Source organism: Martes martes, assembly GCF_963455335.1.
Source record: "Martes martes genome assembly, chromosome: 14".
NCBI classification, from domain to species: Eukaryota; Metazoa; Chordata; class Mammalia; order Carnivora; family Mustelidae; genus Martes; species Martes martes.
Window position 1 is genome coordinate 36887230 of NC_137902.1, and position 22826 is coordinate 36910055.

Below are 22826 nucleotides of genomic sequence, written 5' to 3' on the forward strand. Positions count from 1 at the left end.
GTAGGGTTGTTGATCTATTTTTATTGATTTTGGGGAGGGGTCCTTTCTGCCTCTTGGACTCTAATGCTTTTTTCCCTTCCCAGATTAGAGACATTCTGAGCTGTGATTTGCTCAAATATACTTTCTGTCTCTCTCTCTCCACCCCCTTGGGGATCCCAAGAATGTTTGCAACATTAGAATGTTTCATGGCATCATTAATCTCTCCAATCCTTTTTTCATGTGCTACTAGCAGCCTACCTCTGTTTTCTTCAACTTCCTTCCTTTCTGTCAGCTTATCTTCTAGATCACTAATTCTTTCTTCTGCCTTATTTACCCTGGCTGCTAGAGTATCCAGTTTAGACTATATCTCATTCATAGCATTTTTTAGTTCAGCCTGATTAGATTTCATTTCTGCTCTTAGAGGTTGTATATTGTCACTGTTTTTTTTTCAAGCCTAGCTATTGACTTTATGATTGCTATCCTGAATTCTAACTCTGACATATTGCTTATATCCATATCCATTAGTTCTGTGGCAGAAGACATTTTCTCTGATGCTTTTCTTTGTTGAGAGTTCCTCCTCCTTGTTCTGTTGGGGGATGGTTGAGTGAATGAGCAGCATCCAAAATATCAACCACGACCCAAGCAAGATGCACCCCAGTAAAATTCAGAGTAGTCAGAAACCACCACTGAAAAAAGAAAGCCAAATGTGACACAAGAAGAAAATTAAAAAAATTTTTAAAGGTGGTGGAGGGGAAGAGATGCTGTAATCTCTCACTGTTGACAAAGCAAGATGTTTCAGTTGTTCCTGGGTGTATTTTGGTCTATGTGTTACAGAGCACTATGTCCCAAAATTACAAGGAAAGTAAAACTTTTATATATATAAATGTAATATTGAATAGAGTGAAAAAAGGCCTAGAATAAAGTATATATCTATAAAAAATATAGGTGTGAAAAAATACAATTTATACAGTGACTATGAAAAGTAAGTTGATACAATAAACATGTAGTTGAAATGAAAAGGTAAAAAGTTAAAAACAAAACAAAACAGAAAAAGCCTATGAAAAAGAAAAAAAAAAGAATTTTTTTTGAGAAATAAACAAGTTGTGATGCCACACCTGGAGTACAATATACAGTTTTCCCCTGGCATTGGGTTTTTACAGCCTTAAGAGATCCATAGGATTGTCGTTCACCTGTTCTTCCAGCCTGTCTGGGCTACTATTGCTTTTGCAGGCCAGGTTCCAGATTTTTTCAGGCTATTCAAGAGAAAAGCGGTTATCGACCAGCCCAGCGCATTGTTTATGGTGATCCAAGCTGAGAGTCCCTTCTTGGGCTTGCTGACCATAACCTGTTTCCTGGCTCCACTGCCTGGGCACTGTGCTGGTTCAGCACCCCCAGCCCCTTCTGCTCTGCAGCTCATTGTATCCCAAGACCACAGTGCCCTACCTAGAATTCTGCCATTTCATTTCCAGAGCCCCTTTCAGGAGGAATGTCTCTCACTGGATTAGATTTCTAAGGGTTCCAATTTTGCATTCCAGTGTTATATCACTTGCCAGGAGACAGCTTGTGGAGGCTCCCTCCCCCTTCTGTTTATCTTCTGATATCTCCCCCCAGATTCACGACTCTACATGTCCTGCCTTGCAAAAAGCAGTCGTTTTTCTGCTTGTAGAGATCCAGATATATATTCTTTTTGTGTGTGTGTGATAAATTACCCTTTATTTTTTTCATTTTTTAAAAACGTTCAATTGGACAACATATAACAATACATCTTTGGTTTTTGATGTAGTGTTACTCTTTTTTTTTTAATTTTTTATTTATTTTCAGTGTAACAGTATTCATTGTTTTTTCACCACACCCAGTGCTCCATGCAATCTATGCCCTCCCTAATACCCACCACCTGGTTCCCCCAACCTCCCACCCCCCCGCCCCTTCAAAACCCTCAGGTTGTTTTTCAGAGTCCATAGTTTCTCATGGTTCTATCAGGCTGATTTCGTGGGTGTTCAAATGGTTTGATAGATATCCAGCTAAATTCATAGGACCAGTTGAACCAGGGTCCCCTACTCCTTCACCATCTTGCCTCCTCCCCTGTCTCATTCATAGCGTTTTTAACTTACCCTGATTAGATCTCATTTCCACCCTTAGAGATTCTGTGTTGTCATTTATGCTTTTTTTCAAGCCTAGCTATTAACTTGATAATTGCTATCTTTAGTTCTATCTCTGGCATCTACTTATATGCATATCGATTAGCTCTGTGGCAGAGAACATTGCCTCTGGTTCTTCCTTTTGTTGTGAATTCCTCCTAGTCATTTTTCCCAGAGAAGGATGGGTGAGCGAATGAGCGGAGTCCAAAATATCAACCACGACCCAGGCAAAATACACCCTAGAAAAATCTGAAGTGGTCAGAAGCCCCACAGAAAAGCAAACAAAACCAAAACGACACAAAACAATAAAAAAAGGGTAGGGGGAGAGAGACTATAATCTTGCAGGGTGGACAAAGCAGGGTGGTCCACTTGTTCCTGATTGGATTTTGGTCTGTGTGTTAGAAGATGCTACATCACAAAATTGCAAAGAAAGCAAAACTTATATATGTGTGTGTGTGTGTAAAATTGAATAGAGTGAAAAAAGGACTAAAATGAAGCATGTATCTATAAAATGTAGATATAAAAAATAAAAGTTAAAAAGCAACGTAAAAACATAAGTTGGTAAAATAAGAATCTAGTTGAAACAGAAAAATGTTAACAACAACAACAACAAAAGAAATGGAAAATTTTAGACTGAAAGGTAATTGAGGTGTGAGAAAACACCTGGAGCTCAGTATACTATTTTCCCCTGGCACTGGAGTTTTGGTCTTGTGGGATTCATAAAGCCATGGTCCACCTGTTCTTCCAGTCTCTCTTCTGGGAGAGGGACCTGCTGTGCTGCTTCTCAGGTGTCTTTGCCCGGTGGTGTTTCCCCACCCCTTGTCAGGGGCCTTAGCTCAGTGAAAGCAGGTTCTCTGTGTGGCTTTTGTTCCCCGGAGGCTTTCCACACCTCTTCAGAGGATCAAAGCAGAAATGGTGTGCCCTGATCTCCAGCTCAGAAGTAAAAGATCGGGGTCCCCCCCTCCCTTCAATAAGTCCCCTGTAGCTGTCTCTGAAAAGGGGAAAGGGAAAGGTGGAAGTCCTGCACTCATCTGACACTAGACACTTGGATGAGAAATTGCCTTGTGGCAGCAGTCTCCTATAAGACAGGCATGAAAAACTGTCTCATGGCAGCTCCTTGCCAGGCTTATCTCCCCTTGCTTTAAGGGAAATGTAGAATGTTCCACCAAGACTCAGGAGATGCACCAGCTCATTAGTGTGCCATGATAGAGCCATTTCTTTACAACTCTACCCCAAACTTTCATGTCAACAGCTAAGATTTTTTTGAAGCATAGGATATCCCATCATATACCTTAATTAATTGCATCCATCCTTTCTATTTGTCTTAGACAACCTTAGATGAACATGATTACCACTAAACATCCGCAGGATGCTCAGTCCCATTTGGAGGGAAGATTGTAGCCATGTTCCCCAACCAGATCTAAGCCAGGTAAATATGTTGTGGATACCATTGAGATTAACTGTGAAAAGCTGTTCTCTCTTAGGTGGGAGATTGGTTTGTTTACTTTCCATGTTTGGGAATCCAGCTGAAGCAGTCACACAGACTTTGTCTTGTCTGGCCAGCAGGAAGTCCTCGATGATGTGATATTGTTCATCACCACTCACTAGAAAGTTTATTCTTAGTTGTAGTGAGCTCTTCAGGGTCATAAGTCAGGATCCAAATCCTGTGTGTCTAAAGGTTGGATTATAATTTGAGGAATCTTAAGTACCAGGAAGGATTTGTAGGAGGGATGCTACTTTCTAATGTGTACCAGCCCAAGTGTTCAGCAGATGAGAGCCAAGGAAATTTAATAGTCCTCCCACCAGTCCTGGTCTTCTAGGTTCTAAGGTGCTTCTTCCCCAACAACTGGAGTTTTACCTTTATGACCACGTGATCAGTATAACCAATCCCTGAAGCAACTACTTTCCCTTTTTGTCCCATCCTTAATAATTTTCAACCCATGCTGTTCAACCAGATATACCATGTAACCATTTAGTAGTTTCTTCCTTGTACATTTTGTACCATCCCAGAACATATACTTTCCCTGTTATGTGGATTACACTAGGACCCACCTTGTATACTGTTATGTCATGTCTGTGAATGTACCATCAATATTCAGAGCTTCTCAGATGCAGCAAGTATAACCAGGTGGTAAGAGAAGTACCAGGTTAGAATCTTCCACCATCAGCTCTTTACCACCCATAAGTTCCTACAGTCCAGTTTCTCAGAAGTAGGTAAGAGGAAACTAAGAGTAAGAAGGGTTATTTACATGGTTTGAGTCTCATACAGCTAGTGTGCCTCTTCTTCCCCCATATTCCAACCTCATAATTAAACCTCATAATTTTATCCAGTAGGGAAGCACCCATTTGGAAAATTGCCGCAGTGAGAGCCCATACTTTCTGTTTAAGTGTATGCTTCACTGGGAGTATTAGCTGTCTACTTAGCTTTTTAGGTTCTCCTTCAATAGTACATTTTATCTTCTAATGGTAACTGCTTCCTGGGGGTGATACAGAGTGTATGTTCAGTGAATGCTGCAGAGAGTTGGCCTACTGCTAAGTATCCTTGGCAGCAGAGGTGGCATTATTCTTTGGCTGGATGTGTTTGGGAATTAAGGGGTATAAGATAGACTACTTAGGAGCTCTTGAATAGTATGGCCTGCATCTGCTGTGTGAATGAGAATTGCTGTGCCATACCTGAATAGTCAATGCCCGGAGGTATCCTCAAAAGAGAGGTAGAGGGTCTGGATCGTCTATCTGCCAGGACCTGGCAGATCTGGTGCCCCAGGCTATGTGTCTGGAGTTCCTTTGCCATTTGTATTAGATTCCTTGGGCTTCCATAACAAAGTACACAAACTATGTGGCTTACACAACAGAAATTTATTTTCTCTTTGTGGAGGTTAGAAGCCCAAAGTCAAGGTGTTGGCACAGCCTTGCACTCTGAAGCATCTAGGGAAGACTCCCTTGCTTCTTCCTAGCTTCTGGTAGTTGCTGACTGTCATTAGCATTCCTGGGCTTGTAGATGCATCACTATTCTTATAAGGATACCAGTCACTGAAATACTGAATCCAGTATGACCATCTCTTAACTTGATTACATCTGCAAAGACCGTATTTCCAAATCAGGTCACATTCACAGGTACTGTGTGTTAGCTCTTAGACATATCTTTTTGGAGGAACACAGTTCAACCCAAAAAAGTCTGCTCTCTAGCCCTCCAAAATTCATGTCCTTCCTGTGCAAAATACATTCACCAAGTCCCAACATACCCCCCAGATCTTAATTTATTCCAGCTTTAACTCTAAGTCCAAAATCTCATCTAAATATAATAACTCAAAAAAAAACCCAGTCCCAACTTCTGAATCATCTAAATCAGAAATCAGTGAGACTCCAGGTATAGGCTGTTCGGGGGCATAATTATTCTCTGCCTACAGATCTGTAAAACTTGAAAACAAAGTGTTCACAAAATACAATGATAGGGGACATATGGCTAGAGGTAAGGCCACATTTGGTGGAGAGTGAGGGAGGGTGGGCCCCACAAGATCCTCATAGATTGACTACATTGAACGTTTGATGGTTTATCAGCGATCTCTCACTGCTGTTGACATTTTCATATTTGGCTGTTCCAACCTTTGAAACTAAAACTCATGTTTTATGAAATGGACATTCCATACACCCAAGTAGCTGTAACTGATACTGCTAAACATATTGTAAAAATTGCTATTTTAAGTATGTGTGATGCTTCTCTTAATTGTAAGTAATGTTCAGACAGAGGTACTGGGACAAGTGTCCAGCCAGGCTCTCCCAGCCCAGCTGTGTAATTTCAGTAAAGCCTTACAAGATGGGGATGGATTAACATCCTGATAAAGAGCTATTTGCCAGGCTCTACAGTATGCTCTTCCACTTGGGTCAATCAGTCCTAATAAGCCTCTTGAGCTACAAATGTCAGTGACCCACCACTATGCACACTAGAGCATCAGTCAGGTATCAGTCAACCTTTCCACCCACATGAAGGTGGACATTTACCTCTGCATATGTGGCTTTCTCAGAGTTTGGAGTCTGTGCCAGTACCTTATGCTTCTTGAAGGTGTTGAAATATTGAAGTCCCTGAGGAGGCCTGGACTTCGATGATGAACAGATCAGCTAAGTTGAAGGCTGATAGTGCACTGAGCCACTATGGCTATGTATCCACAGAGAAAACTGTTACAAACCTTATATGCAAAAGAAAATTCCACCAGTGGTTTGAGTTGTAGGCTGTGGTGCTTGTCCAGTAAAACACTGCCCCAAAATACATCTTGCTACATTTTCACTGACTCATAAGCAATAGCCAACAGGATGGCAGGATGGTACTTCAGTGCCTGGTAGCAGGATCAAGTCCTAAGCCCCTGTGGGGTCACACATTGTGATAACAGATTGTGTAGGATCCCTTACTCCTGTGGACTCCAGAGGCAAAGGACCCTTTGACAATGGACATCACTGAAACCAACAGGTGTTATTTTAGGCTGATCAGACCTGAGCCATCCAGATAAGACCACAGACCTCTGGATATACCATGACACAGGATGTGGATCTATATTCCAGCACTGAGACCAAAGTCAAAGCTTAGTGATTCAATCTATGAGGCCAGGAAAGCCTGACAAATCTGCCTAAAGTGTCAATTCCACAGTTGAATGGTGTACTAGTTTCCCAGGGCTGCTTAAGAAAGCACTACAGCTTTTTGGCTTAAAATAACAGGCATGTGTTCTCTCACAGTTCAGCAGGCTAGAGGTCTGAACCAGTGTTCATCTGCCCCATATACAGCAAGCCAGTAAAGATTGACACAGATTGACACTGAGCTTCTGCAGTGAAGAAAGATAAGCTATTTATTGGTGTGGTGCCTCCCAAGAGAATGGGGAGGTAATGCTCAAAGTCTCTTACAGGTGAGGCCTTCTAAGGGCAAAATTGGGGGCAGAGGTTTCCTGAGAAGGTGGATGCTATTGATGGGAGGCCTAGGAAGTACTGTTGACATAATAATGACTTCTGGTGCCACTTCATCTGATTGCACAGAAGTCTGCTCTATCTCGAGAGACTTGGAATCTGCAAAACATCGTTATATGGATTAGAGATTTCATTAGGTACATCGGGATTATGAGTTTAGGAGAGTGCTGATCAGCTGCTTGTATCTGCTTGTGTGTGCATAAGCTAGTGGGTTGCTTTCCTTCATGTTCCTTTGAATGATACAGGCATTCCTATCTCTTGGGCCTGTATCCATGTGTTCCCTGGCTGGTGCAGCTGTGCCTGGAAACAATATGTTTCCTAGTGTTCATTATTTCATCTGAACTAACAAGATGGATGCCAGCTTCAAAATCAGCATGCCAACAGGGTTGTGTCCTAATAGAGGTTCTGAGAGGGAATCTGTTCCATGCTTCTCTTCTAACTCCTGATGGTTTTTGGCAAACTTTGACACCCCTTGGCTTGTAGCCATATCGCTCCAATCTGTCTCCATAGTCACAAGGCATTCTCCCATGCCTCTGTCTCCTGTTTTCTCATAAGGACAGTGGTCATCAGGGCCCACCCTAATCTAGTATGATCTCATTTTAACTTAACTAATGACCTCTTTGAAGACCCTATTCAAAAATAAAATCACAATCTGAGCCTCTTGGTGGACAGGAATTTGGAGGGAAGGAGATACTGTTCTTCTCAGTACAATGGCCAAAACGAACCATTTTATATTGTAACTGTATAGTTCATGATTTCCTAGCGGTCCCTGACATGTCCTTTGCAGCTCACTATCTTAAACTAATTCCTTCAACAACCTCTCTTCGGATTGCATCCTTTTGCAGTGCCCTGCTGGCCAGAAAGAACGAGGTCCAGCAAGCCCATGGGAGAGGCCCCGAGAACGACCTCGGCCCTCCAGTGGAAACTTAAGTCGGGGCGTGTTGCCAGGGCTTATGGGAAACGTAGTCCTACGTTGCCTTGCCTTGCACGGCGCAGGTTCGGGGAAAGGGTCTCCCATGGTCTCCGAGGCTGGCTCGTTGTGCGCATGTGTGTCTTCGGTCTCCAGGTGTTTTCCGCGGGTTTCCCCGCCGGGCGGTGAAAATCCTGGAGGGGGGGTGGAGCTGTGCGAGTGGGAGCGGCAGGTGAGCCCAGGCCGGGTGGGCGAGGCCCTGCGGGGGCGGCGGTGAGGGGGTCAGCTGAAGGCGGGTGGGGAATGCTTCGGGAGGGACCGCTGGGCTGGGTCCGTCCGTCCGGTGGGGTCCGGCGTCCAGGTGGGGCCGCGGTGTCGCCCTGGCTGCGGGAAGGGGGCTAGCGCTTTGGATCCTGGTGGAGCCAAGTGTAAGTTGATTACTGCTGGCAAGATGAGGGAGGTACGTTAAGACTAGGTTTCTTCATCTGTAAAGCAAGAATATTATGTCCCACATGGGGTTGTTCTCAGGTTTAACATTTTTTACACACGTTTTTAAAATATGTATACAGTTTTAACATTCGGAGCAGAGCTTAGTTAATATTAGCTGTTAAGGTTTTTGGAAGGTATTTTTCCTTTTCGTGGGCTAAATTTTATTTAATCCTAATAACTGCCTTTATGTAACTGTTTTCAGTCTTGGCAGACAAGAAAACTGAAACTCAGGGCGCTCAAGTAAAATACTCAGGGTCTCACAGTTCTGGTGGACAACCCATTTGAAAACCAGCATTGTATTTCTCACAACACCTTCTTTAGGACCCAAGAAAACAACCCCAAAGTGTGTGAGCACTGAATCTCACCTTGTGATCATGCATTATGAGATTTCTTGGCATGTCAGAGCCCTTGGATCAGACTGCAGAACTTACTGCAACTTATTGTCCAACTTTCAGCATCCTCAGTGGCATTAAGAGTTTAGGCAGAGAAGTTCTGTGAGTTTGGATCCCTGAATGAAACTTCTAAATAAATGGTCTTGTCTTTTAAGCCTAGGTTCCAGCTCCCTTGGAAGAAAGCAGCTTTTGTGAAAGAGGAGGGAGGAAGCTCCAGGAACAGGAATCTCACCTTGAAGGTCACTCCTCTGACCTCAGACTTCTCAACCACAGCTTTAGAGCAGAGGCAGGAAACTGCTAGAAAGGAGCAGGTCCTAGGTTTGCATAGTCTGCAGTAGCAGTTCTTTATTCTGCTCAGAATGAGCATTGCCTCACTATCACCACATCCAGAGGGCCTCACCATGATTATGAAAGGTCTGGACCAAGCTTCAGAAAAGATAGGTGAGTGGGACATTGAGTGGTGGGTGAGGGGCAGGTTGTGTGGAAAATATTAATTCATTAGAGGGTTCGTGTCTGCATGGTCTGCAGGGAGAGATCTGTAGGCACAATGGAAGGAATTCTATCTCCTGTCTTTAGTAAACATGCCCTGCCTTCAACCTCCACCCACTTTTTCTAGATTTTGAGCTGCTCTTCTTTGTCTCTCTAGAGGTACACTACTGCTCCATCTGCCCTGACTTTCTAGAGGCATAGAATAGGGTCATCTGTGTCTGCTTAATTTCAGAGCTGAGAAGTCTTGACTCTGAGTGTGTAAGTAGCCTACTCAGAGTCACCCAGTTTGTTAGCAGCAGTGCCAGGACCAGAAAACTGTCAACGATGTAAGTCATCCACCACGTTCTATCACAACTTAGTGAAAAAGTTTTTAAAGTAGGCCTGTCAGTAAAGCAACCTCATCTTTTTCTGCAGAGTGATTTTCTAACTCTAAGGTAAGCAGCTCAGTAGGAATGTAAGTAAACAATAACTTGAGTATTTTTCCAACAACATTGATAATGAAAAATAACTATTTGTCTTTTGATCTCTTTGTTAAATTAGTACTGGATTGGTTTTAAAAGAAAAATGAAAATTTTAAATCATTAGGAAATTAACCCAGTGAAAAATTGTTCAGCCAAGCTCTACAGTTCCTGTCAGAGTCACACATGTAATTCACCCTGCATATGATTCTTGCTGACTCTCAGGGGCCAAAGAACATTTTCCTACAGAGTAATATTTAACTGTCTGGTGGGCATGGGGTTTTAGGAGCTGAATCTCAAAAGTCTGTAGCAGCCAAATCTCACATGACCTACTGTTTACTTCTCCCATAGCTGTACATTCAACCTTCTCTGTACATTCCCAAAAAGAACAGAAAAAGAATAACTCCCAGGTGAGCTCTTTTTCATTTCTCACATTGTTTTCCATTGCATAAAACAATGAAGATAAAACTAATAAACTGTCAAAGAAAAATACAGAGTCAACACAGAGTTAACAGATTGAAAGCAAGGAAAGGTCAACATGTTAATTATGTGGAGATAATTGTAATTTTTTTTCCAGTAACGTATATATATTACACATTATATTATGTAACAGTAACTTTTATAATAAGAATTATGTGCAGATTTATCTTTGATACTCTGTCCAAAAGGATAATGCTTTGCCTTGACCATAAAAATAAAAAGTTGTTTGTGTGTGTTCTTCATGGAACACAAAAATTTCCTGGCCTGAAGTCTGAAAAAATTCTCTGTCTTCCTGAAAGTAAGGTAGTTGATAATCTCAATTAATAAGTCTGAGATGAATGCTGCCCATCTTCACCTGATTGTTCTTTAGTGGTACAGAGAGCAGAAGGCCAAAGCATAACTTAGTTGTTTCAAGTTGATTCTTTTTTAAGGTGTATTTTTTTATTTAAGGGGGTAAGGGGCAAAGGAGAGAATCTCAAGCAGACTCCCAATGATAATGAAGCCCCACATGGGGCTCTGTCTCATGACCCTAAGGTCATGACCTGAGCCAAAATGGAGAGTTGGATACTTAACTGACTGAGCCACCCAGGTGCCCCTCAAGTTGATGATTTCTTTTGTCTGCTTTACAGTATTGTCCTTTTCCTGTTGCCTTTTAGGAAAACTTATCCTCATGTGATTATTTTTGGCCTATTATAATTCTTACCTTATTTTTCTTGACTGATTTCATATTCTGTGGATTTTTAACTATTTCAAAGGATGGACAGCCACTCAATTTGAAATTCAAACTCTGAATGTTGTGCTTGTTTAAGTGAGAGCTATTGCCTATCAGATATAGTCTTTCTGAGCAAAGCAAATTGTTGATTTTCTATATGGTTTTTGCAAAGAGTTGGTATATTCATTTCCTGTGGATGCTATAACAAGTTACCACAAATTTGGTAGCTTAAAACAACAAAAATTTATTCTTTCACAGTTCTGGACGCTAGAAGTCTGAAATCAAGGTGTTGTCAGGGATGTGGTCCTGCTTAAGCTTCTAGATGGATTCTATCCCCCATCTCTTTCATCTTCTGGTGGCTTTTGGGAGAGAGGCAGGAGATAGAATGGAGAAAAAAACTAAGATGAAGAAGAATAAATACTTTGTAAGCCCTGTATCAGTGTTCCCCAGAGAAACAACCAATCAGATGTGTGTGTGTACAGATGGCATATAATGTAGACATACATAAATACACATAGGTATACATACGTTTTATGGAATTGGCTCACGTGATTGTGAGGGCTGGCAAGTCTAAAATTTGATGAACAAACCAGCAAATTGGAAACTTAGGACTTAATGCTGCAGTCTTGAGGCAGAATTCCTTTTTGGGGGGGAAACTTTAGTTATTGCTCATAAAGGCCTTCAACTGTTTGGATGAGGTCGACCCACATTATTGAGGGTATTCTACTTAAAGTCAACCCACTGTAGATATCAACCACATTTATAAAATACCTTCATGGCAACACTTAATAAGTGTTTTATGAAATAACTGGATACTGTAGCCTACCACGTTGACACATAAAGCTAACCATCACAGGTCCTATAAGAAGATACAACAGCGATCTGTTGCGTTGTATGTGTAAATACATACATATGTGTTAATATATATGTGGTGTGTATATAAAGAAATACATGTATAAATACATACATACTTTATGATCATGTGACTAGTGAACAGTACTTGGCTGGATTATTTATATACATGACATAAGATATTCCTTTTATATTGGGTATTTAACTCATTCACATTTATTGTGGTCACTGATGATGTTTAGTTTTAGTTTCTCCATCTTTATTTGTATTTTTATTTATCCCATTTTCTTTCCTTTCCGTAATTTTTTTCTGTTCATTATATTTCTCTCTTCCAGTGGTTTGAATATTCACTATTCTGTTTTTTTCCATTGGTTCTCCTGGAAACAGTTAACATAGGTTTATATTTGTATTTTTTCCATCAACATCAAGAATTTTTATTTTCTACACCTGACCTGATCTTTTGCAGGTTTTACTGTCCCTTCCTCCCACATCTCATGTTTTATAGACGTGATCAGAATCGTTTTTTAATCTTTTAAATTTATTTTTGTAAAGATTTTTATTTATTTACTTGAGAGTGAGAGCAAGAAGCAGACTTGCTGCTGAGCAGGGAACCTGATGCAGGACTCAGTCCCAGGACCCTGGGATCATGACCTGAGCCAAAGGTGGATGCTTAACCAACTGAGCCACCCAGACGCCCCGGAATTATTTTTAAATATAAATTTTTTGAAAATCCTTTATAAACAGGTGCAGTATTTAGACATGACTAAGTTATCTGGTTATTCTCTGTAATTTCCAAGGTAGTTGGATTGAAATGTCTAGAGACAAGAGGAGTTCAGTGAGCTAACACCTTGATCTTGGACTTCCAGCTTCCAGAACTGTGAGAAAACAAATTTCTTTTGTTTAAACCATCTAGTGTGTGGTAGTTTGTTATGGGAGCCTTAGCAAACTAATAACATATGGTAGTTATATTTTTAATTCTTTGAGGACATACCATACTGTTTTCCATAGCGGCTGTATCATTTTACATTCCTGCCAATGTACCCAAGCGTTCCAGTTTTCCACAGCCTCACCCATGCTTTTATTCTGTTTGCCAATGGATGTGAGGTGAAGTAATGTTCTTTTGAGTAGTTTTAATCTCCAGTGTCTTTAAAAACAGTAGTTTCCTATTCTTGGAATCATAATAATTATATAGTTTTGTTTTCTTACTCAGCTTTTCACTTCATCTGGTGAATGTCTTTTTTATGTTACTGGTTCTTAAATTTCTAGTGAAACTTCATTGTCTGTTTTTATATGTGAAGACTTGGTTTGATTCATGTAGGTAGCTATTGTGAGTTATTCAGAAATATAGAATGCTATTTCTTTATCTGTTTTCTCTCCTTAGTGAAAGAACTGGCTTCAAGGATTTATAAAGGAAATGGTTGAAAGATATAACCTGGTGAATTTCCTTTTAGATTATCAGCAGGGAGTATATAGGCAACCTTAAGGGACTATTGATTTTTCAAGTGGAGATTTCCCATACTATGGATTTAGATCATCATGATCTCTCATCAAATACCTGCCTTAAAACAAATTTGGTATCCATTTTCTTTCTGGCTGACTTGGCATTGCTAGAGCCCCTGAAGCATTTCCCTAAAACACTTTTTAAAATCTAGTTTATCCTTCAGCCATCAGCTGTGCTTATAAAGAGTGGCAAATGCCCAGAGTGGTCTGACATTCCTTCAGTTAATTCCTCAGCCCGTCAATCAGAGCACTATCTACTTGGAGCTTAGATTAATTTGGTGGTTGTATATACCATGTACTGAATGTATGCAGACACATGCATGCAACCCATGGGCAGTTCTCTTTGTACTGTCGTGCGGGGCTATAAAAATGGGCACATACACCGAAATCATGCAAAGCGATCTTAATCATGGGGGAAGGTGGTAGTTCTGTGATCTTTAAAAATACTTGTCAAAACATTAAAAAACGTATAAAAATGAAAAAATACTATAATATTTAGTACTAAGGACCTCTTCATTAAGATCTTTTGGTTGTAGATCTAGAGTGTCTCAAATGGAGGCAGTATCAACTTTCCCAGTCAGTTATTTCTTCTAAAACTCCATTTATATTTGATTTGCATTTCACTTCTACTGTAATTACATCTCATTTCTTTGAGGCTCTTTCATCTTTGTTGGCCAATTCCCTTTTGCAAACCATTTAACTGTTTTTGCAAGATGCCATATTGCCAGGAGACAAGGAAGGAACATGTGTTTTGTTTGTGTGTGGACTGAGTAACAGATGTGCAGTGATCAGTCACTGGTGGACTTTGAAAAAAAAAATGACATGATTGATAATTGTTCGTGATGTTGGTTATTTATGTAGTGATTTGCGGATTGAAGAGCAAGCAGCAAAATTTGTACTTTATGTGATGATTCACAGTTACCATTGTAACTGAAATCTGTGGTGTTGGGGGACTCTTGTTACTTAACTAAATAAATTGTGGTAACTGAAATTCATGCATGTTAGTACCATGCAAAGTATGGACTACCTGTAGAGACAGTCAGACATATTTATGTATTGCCACAGATTTGTGCCAATTTGATGCTTGAAAGTTTTCCTCTCTTAAAAGGGTGAGTTATCAAATACTTTGAAGAACTCTTGTCTAAATGAGCAATGCCAAAATTACCACAGGTTAGGGCATTTTATATCTTTAAAGCTCCAAATTCAGTTCTCTCTTGATCTTCTGCTATTATTTAATTCAGTTTGCATCCATACGAGATTGTAAGCTTCCTGAAAGTTGGAACTGTGTTTTACGTATTTTAATATCCACAGAAACCAGGACACTTTAATGTATATAACATATTTTGGGCTTGTATGTGGTTGTGTGGGTTTTTTTTTTTTTTTGACAATTTTATTTATTTGTCAGAGAAAGAGAGAGCGCACAAGCAGGGGGAGCAACAGGCAGAGGGAAAAGCAGGCTCCCCACCGAGCAGGGAGCCCGAAGTGGGACTTGATCCCAGAACTCTGGGATCATGACCTGAGCCAAAGGCAGACACTGAACCAACTGAGCCACCCAGGCATCCCTGTATGTATTTTTATTATTATTATTATTATTATTATTATTACTATATTTCTCTTTCTCCCTCCACATATAAAACAAAACAGGGACTATTGTAAGTCTCCTGTATAAACTTTTTCTAATAAACTCAATAGTAAACATGGTGAAGGATTGTTCCTAAATATATTTACTCTGTCATATAGTTTTGAGCACTTCTGGTTGATTAGGTATGTGTGTTACAGGGATCAATTTCATTTGAGGATGTGACTGTGAACTTTACGCAGGAGGAATGGGGTCAACTGGACCCCGATCAGAGGACCTTGTACAGGGATGTGATGCTGGAGAACTATAACATCTTCCTCTCGCTAGGTAAGCAACTTCTGAGTAACATCAGCATGTCCTTTTGTTGCTACCAAAGCATGTGGATCTTTTTTAGAGTTTAATGATACTTAGGTTTGGACACCAGGGATATTATTTTTTCTCACTTCCCCACTGAAAGATTCCATTGGGTCCCTTCACTGTGCAGCTCCTGAAGCTGGACTTTGGTTTTTCTTCTGAGTTCCTAAAATCAGGCAGTTTTCCTGTGTCCTGTATCATTTTTCGTTATCAGGACATTGCATTACCAAACCAGAGGAGATCTTGGAGTTAGAGCAAGAAGCACCATGGGTGTTAGAGAAAGAATCTGCAACCCAGTGTTACCTAGATGACTAATCCAGGGGAAATTAGATCCCAGGTGGTTGTTTCAAGTATATGCATCTTTGGAGTGTTTTTAACAATCTCTTTTAAGAAGCTCTGCTTGGAAATGACTAAGGATTCTTAGCCTGCTTGCCTAAATTCCCCACAGATATACTGTGACACATGTATGTTCTCTTTTTTGGTTGGGTTTTTAGGAGTTTACTCCCTTTTACTTGTACCTTGAAATTCATTCCCATGTCATATTAATATTTTATGTTGGTTAGTCTCCTTCTAGCAGTCTTAGCTTCATAGTCCCTTCATCTTCAAGGACTTCTTTTGTTTTCAGGAATTAATAAATTAGTTTAACCAGTATTAATTGAGCACTGCTCCATGCCAGTCATGTTTTAAATGAAAGAGATAGAGCAATGGTAAAATTCCTTGGTGGTGAGATTCCTTGATCTCATGGAATTTGTATTAGCAGGAGGGAGATGCAGGAAGCTGACTGCCATGAGAGCTGAGAGTAGAAACAAAGAGACCAGTTAGGAAAAACCATACCCCATAGACTAGGTTTGAGGTAATAGAGTGTGCAAAGTCATGGAATTCTGGCTATATCTCAAAGGTAGGGTTAACAAAATCAGCACCTAGATTCTAATTCATTCTCTCCAAACACTTTCATTCCTCTCGTAGTTTTTTGGATAAACAATCTTGTCGTCATGTTTTCCATATCACATTTATTATATAATTTTTTTATTGAGCGTATCTTACTGTGAATCCTGCTCATTGTGATTCATCCACTCTTACTGAATCCTTTATTTTCATTTTTTAATGTTTATTTTACTCCTATCCATTTTGAAATGAATATTCGTGAAGGACCAAATAAATATGTGTGTGTTTGTTGCCAATTTTATTTCCCCCTCTTCCACCACAATATCTTTGATTGGTTGGTTTGTTGTCATCTCTTTCCCCAGCTACTCAGAAAAGTAGAGGGAATGGAAAATATTGATTTAGCTTTACTTTTATCCCAAAAGACCAGCTGTAAAACCAGAGGGCTGGGTGTATAAAGGAATGTATTTGTGTATTAGCCCAATTTTATTAGTAGTCATTTCAGATTCATAAGGTATGTTTTTCTTGTTTCTAGAAGAATTGAAAATTGATGGCATAATAGAGAGCAAAGAAAACCAAGACAAACATCTATGGCAACATGCATTTATCAATAACAAAAAAGTGACTACAGAGAAAGAGAATGTGTTAAGGAAAACATTTAATCTGTGCATAGACTCTATTCCTTCCAGAAAAATGCCACGTAAATATAATCTGGATGGAATTGGTTCAGAAAATATGTCAGAGTTAACCATTAATAAAAGCTATTCAGGAAAGAAATCTGATGATGGCAACGGTTACAAGAAATTGCTTCCTGATATTAATCATGAAAAAACTCATACTAGAGAGAAGTTTAATGAATTTGATAAAAATGAGAGCATCTTCTATCATAATGAGAATTTTATTCAGCAACAAAAGCTTGACACTGTGGAGCAACTGCCTGAATATAATGAATGCATTAAAACCTCCCACAGTAATGCTCTCTTCATTACACATAAGAAAATTCACACAGGAGAGAAATTATGTGATTATAATAAACGTCAGAAAACTTTCAGGAGTGAGTCAAACCACATGCTACATCAGATAACTTACTCAAGGAAGAGTCACTATAAATTCAGTGAATGTGGGGAAAGCTGTGAAAAGTCAGTCCTTTGGAAGAAACATCCTAAAATTCACATGGGTGAAGAATGTGAGAAATACCACGAGTGTGATGTATGTGGGAAAACCTTCCTCCGGAAGTCAAACCTCACAATACATCACAGAATACACACAGGAGAAAAACCATATAAATGTAATGAGTGTGGGAAATCCTTTTACCAGAAGTCAACCCTCACTGTACATCAAAGAACTCATACAGGAGAGAGACCCTATGAATGTGTTAAATGTGGGAAAAAATTCTACCAGAACTCAGCCCTCCATCAGCATCAAAGAACACACACAGGGGAGAAGCCTTACAAATGTAGTGAATGTGGAAAATCTTTCTCCCAAAAGTCAGACCTGACTGTGCATCAGAGCTCTCACACAGGAGAAAAACCTTATAAATGTAATAAATGTGACAAGTCCTTTAGTATAAAGTCAAAACTCACTGTACACCAGAGAATACACTCAGGGGAGAAGCCCTATGAATGTAGCAACTGTGGGAAAATGTATCATATGAAGTCAACCCTCATTAAACATCAAAGACTTCACACAGGGCAGAAGATATATGAATGCAGTGAATGTAGGAAGACCTTCTGTGGGAAGTCAATCCTCCTTAAACATCAGAGAATTCATACAGGGGAGAAACCTTACGAATGTGTAGAATGTAGGAAGACCTTTTCTGAGAAGTCAACCCTCAGTAAACATCAGAGGATTCATACTGGAGAGAAACCCTTTGAATGTAACAAATGTGGGAAGTCTTTCTGCCAAAAGTCACAGCTCATTGAACATCAGAGAATTCATACAGGGGAGAAGCCCTTTGAATGTAAAGAATGTAGGAGAACATTTTGCCAGAGGGCATCCCTCAATGTACATCAGAGAACACACACAGGAGAGAGGCCCTATGAATGTAACGAATGTGGAAAATCTTTTTATGATAGTTCGACCCTCACTAAACATAAGAGGATTCATTCAGGGGAGAAACCCTATGAATGTAATGAATGTGGGAAGACCTTCAGCCACAAAGCAACTCTCACCACACATCAGAGAATACACAAAAGAAAAACACTGTAAAGATGGATGGTGAAACCGTCTTGCTATAACTCAGAACTGTTGGCCTGACAGAAAGTATATCCAGGGAGGTAACCCTATGGTTGTAATGAATGTTGGAAGTCCTACCAGAAGTCAGCCTTCAGTTTACATCATAGACCTCATACAGGGGAGATACCTGGCGGTGTTTTTACCAAACTGGGCAGAGAGCAAGTCTTTTTTTCTCTGCTGCTCTTGCATCCAGGTGGGATGATGTGCATGAGATCTGGCCAGTGGGCTCTGAGAGTAATGATGTAATTCACTTCTGGTCTGACACTTCATGGTCTCCATGGCAATTCTTTGTATTCTCTGCTCTCTGTTGAGAGGTCAGCACTCACTGTGTGTTGGTGAACTCACACAAGAGTAGAAATCTCTGTCAACATCTTGGTGTTTAGAAACCTAATCCACAAATGAAACTTACTGTAACTGGAGAAATCAGAGTTAAGAAATCTTGAGATTGCAACAAATTTTAAAAAGCCTTTACCAAAAGGTATTATCTCATTGAACCTCAGGTAAACTAACAGACTGAAACCATGTAAGCACATGGTTTTCTGAAAGCTTTCAGCAAAACATATTTTATTGTATTTCAGAGAATTATTATTGAGGGAAACTGGATTTAGAAAATACAGAAAAGATTCTTTAGAAAAGATTTCTTTAGAAATCTTTAGAAAAGATTTTTAAGTTGTAACACAGGAGATACAGAGGCCAAGTATATGTTTTTCACGTTTAGCACTACTCTAAGTTTAAGAAAGCTGCTGTGAACAGTAAGCTCATTGTACTTACCACCATAAAATGTGTTCATTAACAAAGCAACCCCATCCCTGAAATGTTTACTTGGGGAACCGAAGTAGGTTTGAGTGTGCCAAACCCAACTTAGATGTAACCTGGGAACTATGTGTATAGCAACGTGCCATATATTGTTCTTTGCCTTTACTTCCTAGTAAAGTATGTGTTGGCAACCATGATAAGGTGCAAGGATGGGCAAACATTTTCTGTAGAAGGCCATATAGTAAATACCTTAACGTTAAGGCTACATGTGCTTTCTGTCACTTTTTTTTTTTTTTACAACCTGTTAAAAATGTAAAAAATTATTCTTAGCTCATAGGCCATTGAAAAAAAGACTTGGCCAGATTTAGCTTATGGACTGGAGTTTGTGGACCCCTGATACAGTGGTTAAAAGCGTGGACTCTGAAAGTGTGCTTGCTAGGCTCAGGTCCCAGTTCTATTGCACATTAGCTGTGTGGCCTGGGACAAATCCCTTAACATTTGTTCCTCATTTCTTTTTTGCAAAATGATGACACTGCCATTACACTACCACATGGAGCTCTAGTAAGGACGAGGGAAGTTAATAAATACAAAGTACTAAACCACTGCATACAGTGCTGCAAGTGTTAGCTATTATATGACTTGAATTTGTTGGAGCTTTGATTTGTTGGAGCTTTGCAGACTTTCGATTACCTACTCAGTTGTTCTTCACTCCATGCCAGTAGAAGATTCAGGAAATGAATGATGACTGGTCTGACCTAATTTTTATCCAGCTTATTGAGGCAGAATTGACAGACAAAATTGTAAAATATTTAAAATGTATAATGTGATGATTTAAGTATACACTGTAAAAGGATTCCCCCATCAAGTTAATTAATGCAACTATCACCTCACAAATTTATCAGCCACATCCCGCCTTTTTGGTGAGAATGTTTATGTTCCACTCTCAGCAAATTTCAGTTATATAATACGCTGTTATTAACTCTAGTTAACCAGTAATACGTTAGATCCTCATGGTCTCACCTAATTTTGAAAAACATATCCTGATTAATGATTAATTTGCAATAAGCATCTGACCCAGCTCTGGCCAGTGAGAAGAAACTCTGAAGAATATTCAGTGAAGTATGGGAAAATAGGATTCCCCAGAGGCTAACAAATATTCAATTTTTTTTTTAAAAAGCCCTTTGATTTTGCTGGATATTTTTATGTTGGATGTGATATCTGATAGTAGTTTTTGATCCTAAGGTAGTATCTGAGGATGGCAGAACACAAAGCTGGAAAGAGGTTGGGTCAGCAGTGTCTTTTGAGTAGGTGACTCAACCAACCCTAGAGCTTCTTTATATGAGAAAATTTTTTTCTAATTAAACTAGTTGAGTTGGGATTTTCTGTTTCTTAGAGCTGAAAATGGTTTAACAAAGTTACAGGTATACCTTTTTGAAGAGTTATTAATTCAGAAATACTAACATTCATTAGCCTCCAGAGACGACATGTTGTGAGAAACTGATTCAAGGGTGGCTGTTTTTCAGTAAATCTCCATATAGTGAGCCTAACCACTAGAAAAACCTATTTGTTATTACATTATATGAAATGAGTGTCTAATTCATTGAGCTTTCTTTGCATCTATATGAGAAAAGCACTTAGTATAAAATCATTATCTCATGTATACCTTACATTTAAAATATGTGAAATAAACATGAACTTAAATTGAATTATCCATTGATCTGTCTCTCTGTTACTGTTTGATTAGATAAGGTGTGAGATAAGGATCTAATGTTTTCCCAAAGTAATAATTCGGTCTCAACACCATGTGATTGAAGTTTGAAGTACCATCTTTACTAAAATTATCAAATTACAAATTTACAAATTATCATTTGTAGAGGGTACTTTTGTTCAGGACTCCTTCCCTTTATTTTCTTTAGTAACCAGCTTACCCTCATGACATAGGAGCTAGTAGATCTCCCGAAGATTCCATATCCCTTGACTTCACATTTATTCCTGGGAAGCACATTTGATCCAAGTGGGCCAATAAGAGCCCGACGTGGGATTTTGTAAAAGGAGAACATCATGTTCTGTGGTTGGTGACCTGGGACTTTTAGCAGCCATGAGAAAGTGTCTGCATGCAGAAAAATAGGCATGTAGAAACATTTAAGAGAGACAGAATCTTGATGTTGCACAGGACCAGTCAGTGCTTGACCCCCTTGTTCTACATATTCCAAAGATACATACTGTCATGTTCTTTTGGTTTCATTATTAAGCCAGCAGATGTTAACATCCTCTGTACCATGATCAGTTGCTGATTTTTGTTTCACTAAACTCTTTGTTTATGCTTATGCCAAAAGTAATGTTTTAATTAGTATGGCTTTTTAATGCTTTTTATTGTAGAGCAAGTCCTTTCACCCATAATTATACAATTAATCTTCAGCAAAGGAGGGAAGAATGTGCAATGGGAAAAAGACAGTCTTTGTTGAAAAAAAGAGTTGGGTATAATTTTACATAAAATCAAATTCACCATTTTATAAGTGTATTCTTTGAGTTTTGACAAATATATGCAATTGTGTAACTACCATCATGCTTAAGACAGATCTGGCAGCCACTGATCTGTTTCTGCCCCTACAGTTTTACTTGTTCTAAAAAGTCGTGTAAACGGAATCATGGGTTATATAATCTTTTATGTCTGTATAAGTGCTTTTGAGGTCATCCATGTTATTGCATGCATCAGTAGTTTGCTACTTTTTATTGCTGAGTAATAATCCATTGTATGGATGTGCCACAACCTATTTATGCATTCACCTGTTGAAGGTCATTTGACTTATTTTCAACTTTTATTATGAATAAGCCTCTTGGGAACATTTCCATTGAAGTCTTTTTGTGGACACAAATTTTCACTCAAGTAAATACTTATGAGTAGTGGCATTGGATCAGATGATAAATGTATGTTCAGTATTTCTTTATTATTTCGTTCCAGTTTCAGGTAAAAAAAAAAAGTTATGGAAGCACTGTGAACTGGTTAAGATTAATTAAAAAGATCACACATGAATATATCCTAGTAAAAATTTAGTCATGTTAGCTTCTAAACAAAATCAATCACTTAGAAGGAATAATGAATCATCATGGTGTTTGATTTTTCAAAATCTGTAGGAGTACTACAAGATTTAAAAATATTTGACAGAAATGGACTATATGTGAATGACTCAGTATCTGTTCAGAAGTGCCTATGGGAAGGGAAAAGAAAAGACTTGGAAAGTATACTTAAAAAGTGTAAATTTCAGAGGGAATTTCTGAATAAACTTAGCCCAATTAAGTTATATCAAAAACAGTATGGGGGAAATTGCAAGAGAAAATGAGTCTAATAAAAATTAAAAATTTCATAGGATGATACTAATGAATGCATTATATTTGTAATGTAAGTGTTAAGTGCTTTACGAAATAGGATTTACTCTAAGGAATATGTTTTAGGCAGGATTTTTGTTGTGTGAGGCTCCTTTGAATAGAGTAAGAGCTTAGTTTACAGATAAGGGAAATTGGAATAAATACTGTGGTGTTGCACTGTTACCAATGTGAATTTATGGTTTCTAATATTAATAGATAAAAGTAAATATACGAAAGTGCACATATGGAAGTAAACAAACACATTTCTTAGCTCTGTCCACTAGAGATGGCACAGCAGCAGCAAA

The 22826-nt window shown here is 39.1% G+C and overlaps 1 protein-coding gene across 3 annotated transcripts in view; it reads left to right on the top strand.

Annotated features, from left to right (window-relative positions):
- The window catches only part of LOC308354762 (uncharacterized protein), a 40045-nt gene extending 19192 nt beyond the window's left edge, over window positions 1-20853 (top strand). The window contains exons 3-9 of one of the 3 annotated variants that reach the window (XM_080822433.1): window positions 3446-3546; window positions 6843-7009; window positions 9014-9299; window positions 10157-10215; window positions 14755-14913; window positions 15129-15255; window positions 16700-20853. In XM_080822433.1, the coding sequence (XP_080678559.1) occupies window positions 9218-9299; window positions 10157-10215; window positions 14755-14913; window positions 15129-15255; window positions 16700-18372 (2100 nt within the window). In that variant the 5' untranslated portion in view covers window positions 3446-3546; window positions 6843-7009; window positions 9014-9217 and the 3' untranslated portion in view covers window positions 18373-20853. The remainder of the gene's footprint in view (window positions 1-3445; window positions 3547-6842; window positions 7010-9013; window positions 9300-10156; window positions 10216-14754; window positions 14914-15128; window positions 15256-16699) is intronic. The other 2 variants (XM_080822432.1, XM_080822434.1) reach the window with 2 other exon arrangements.
- Window positions 20854-22826: the final 1973 nt, after the last annotated feature.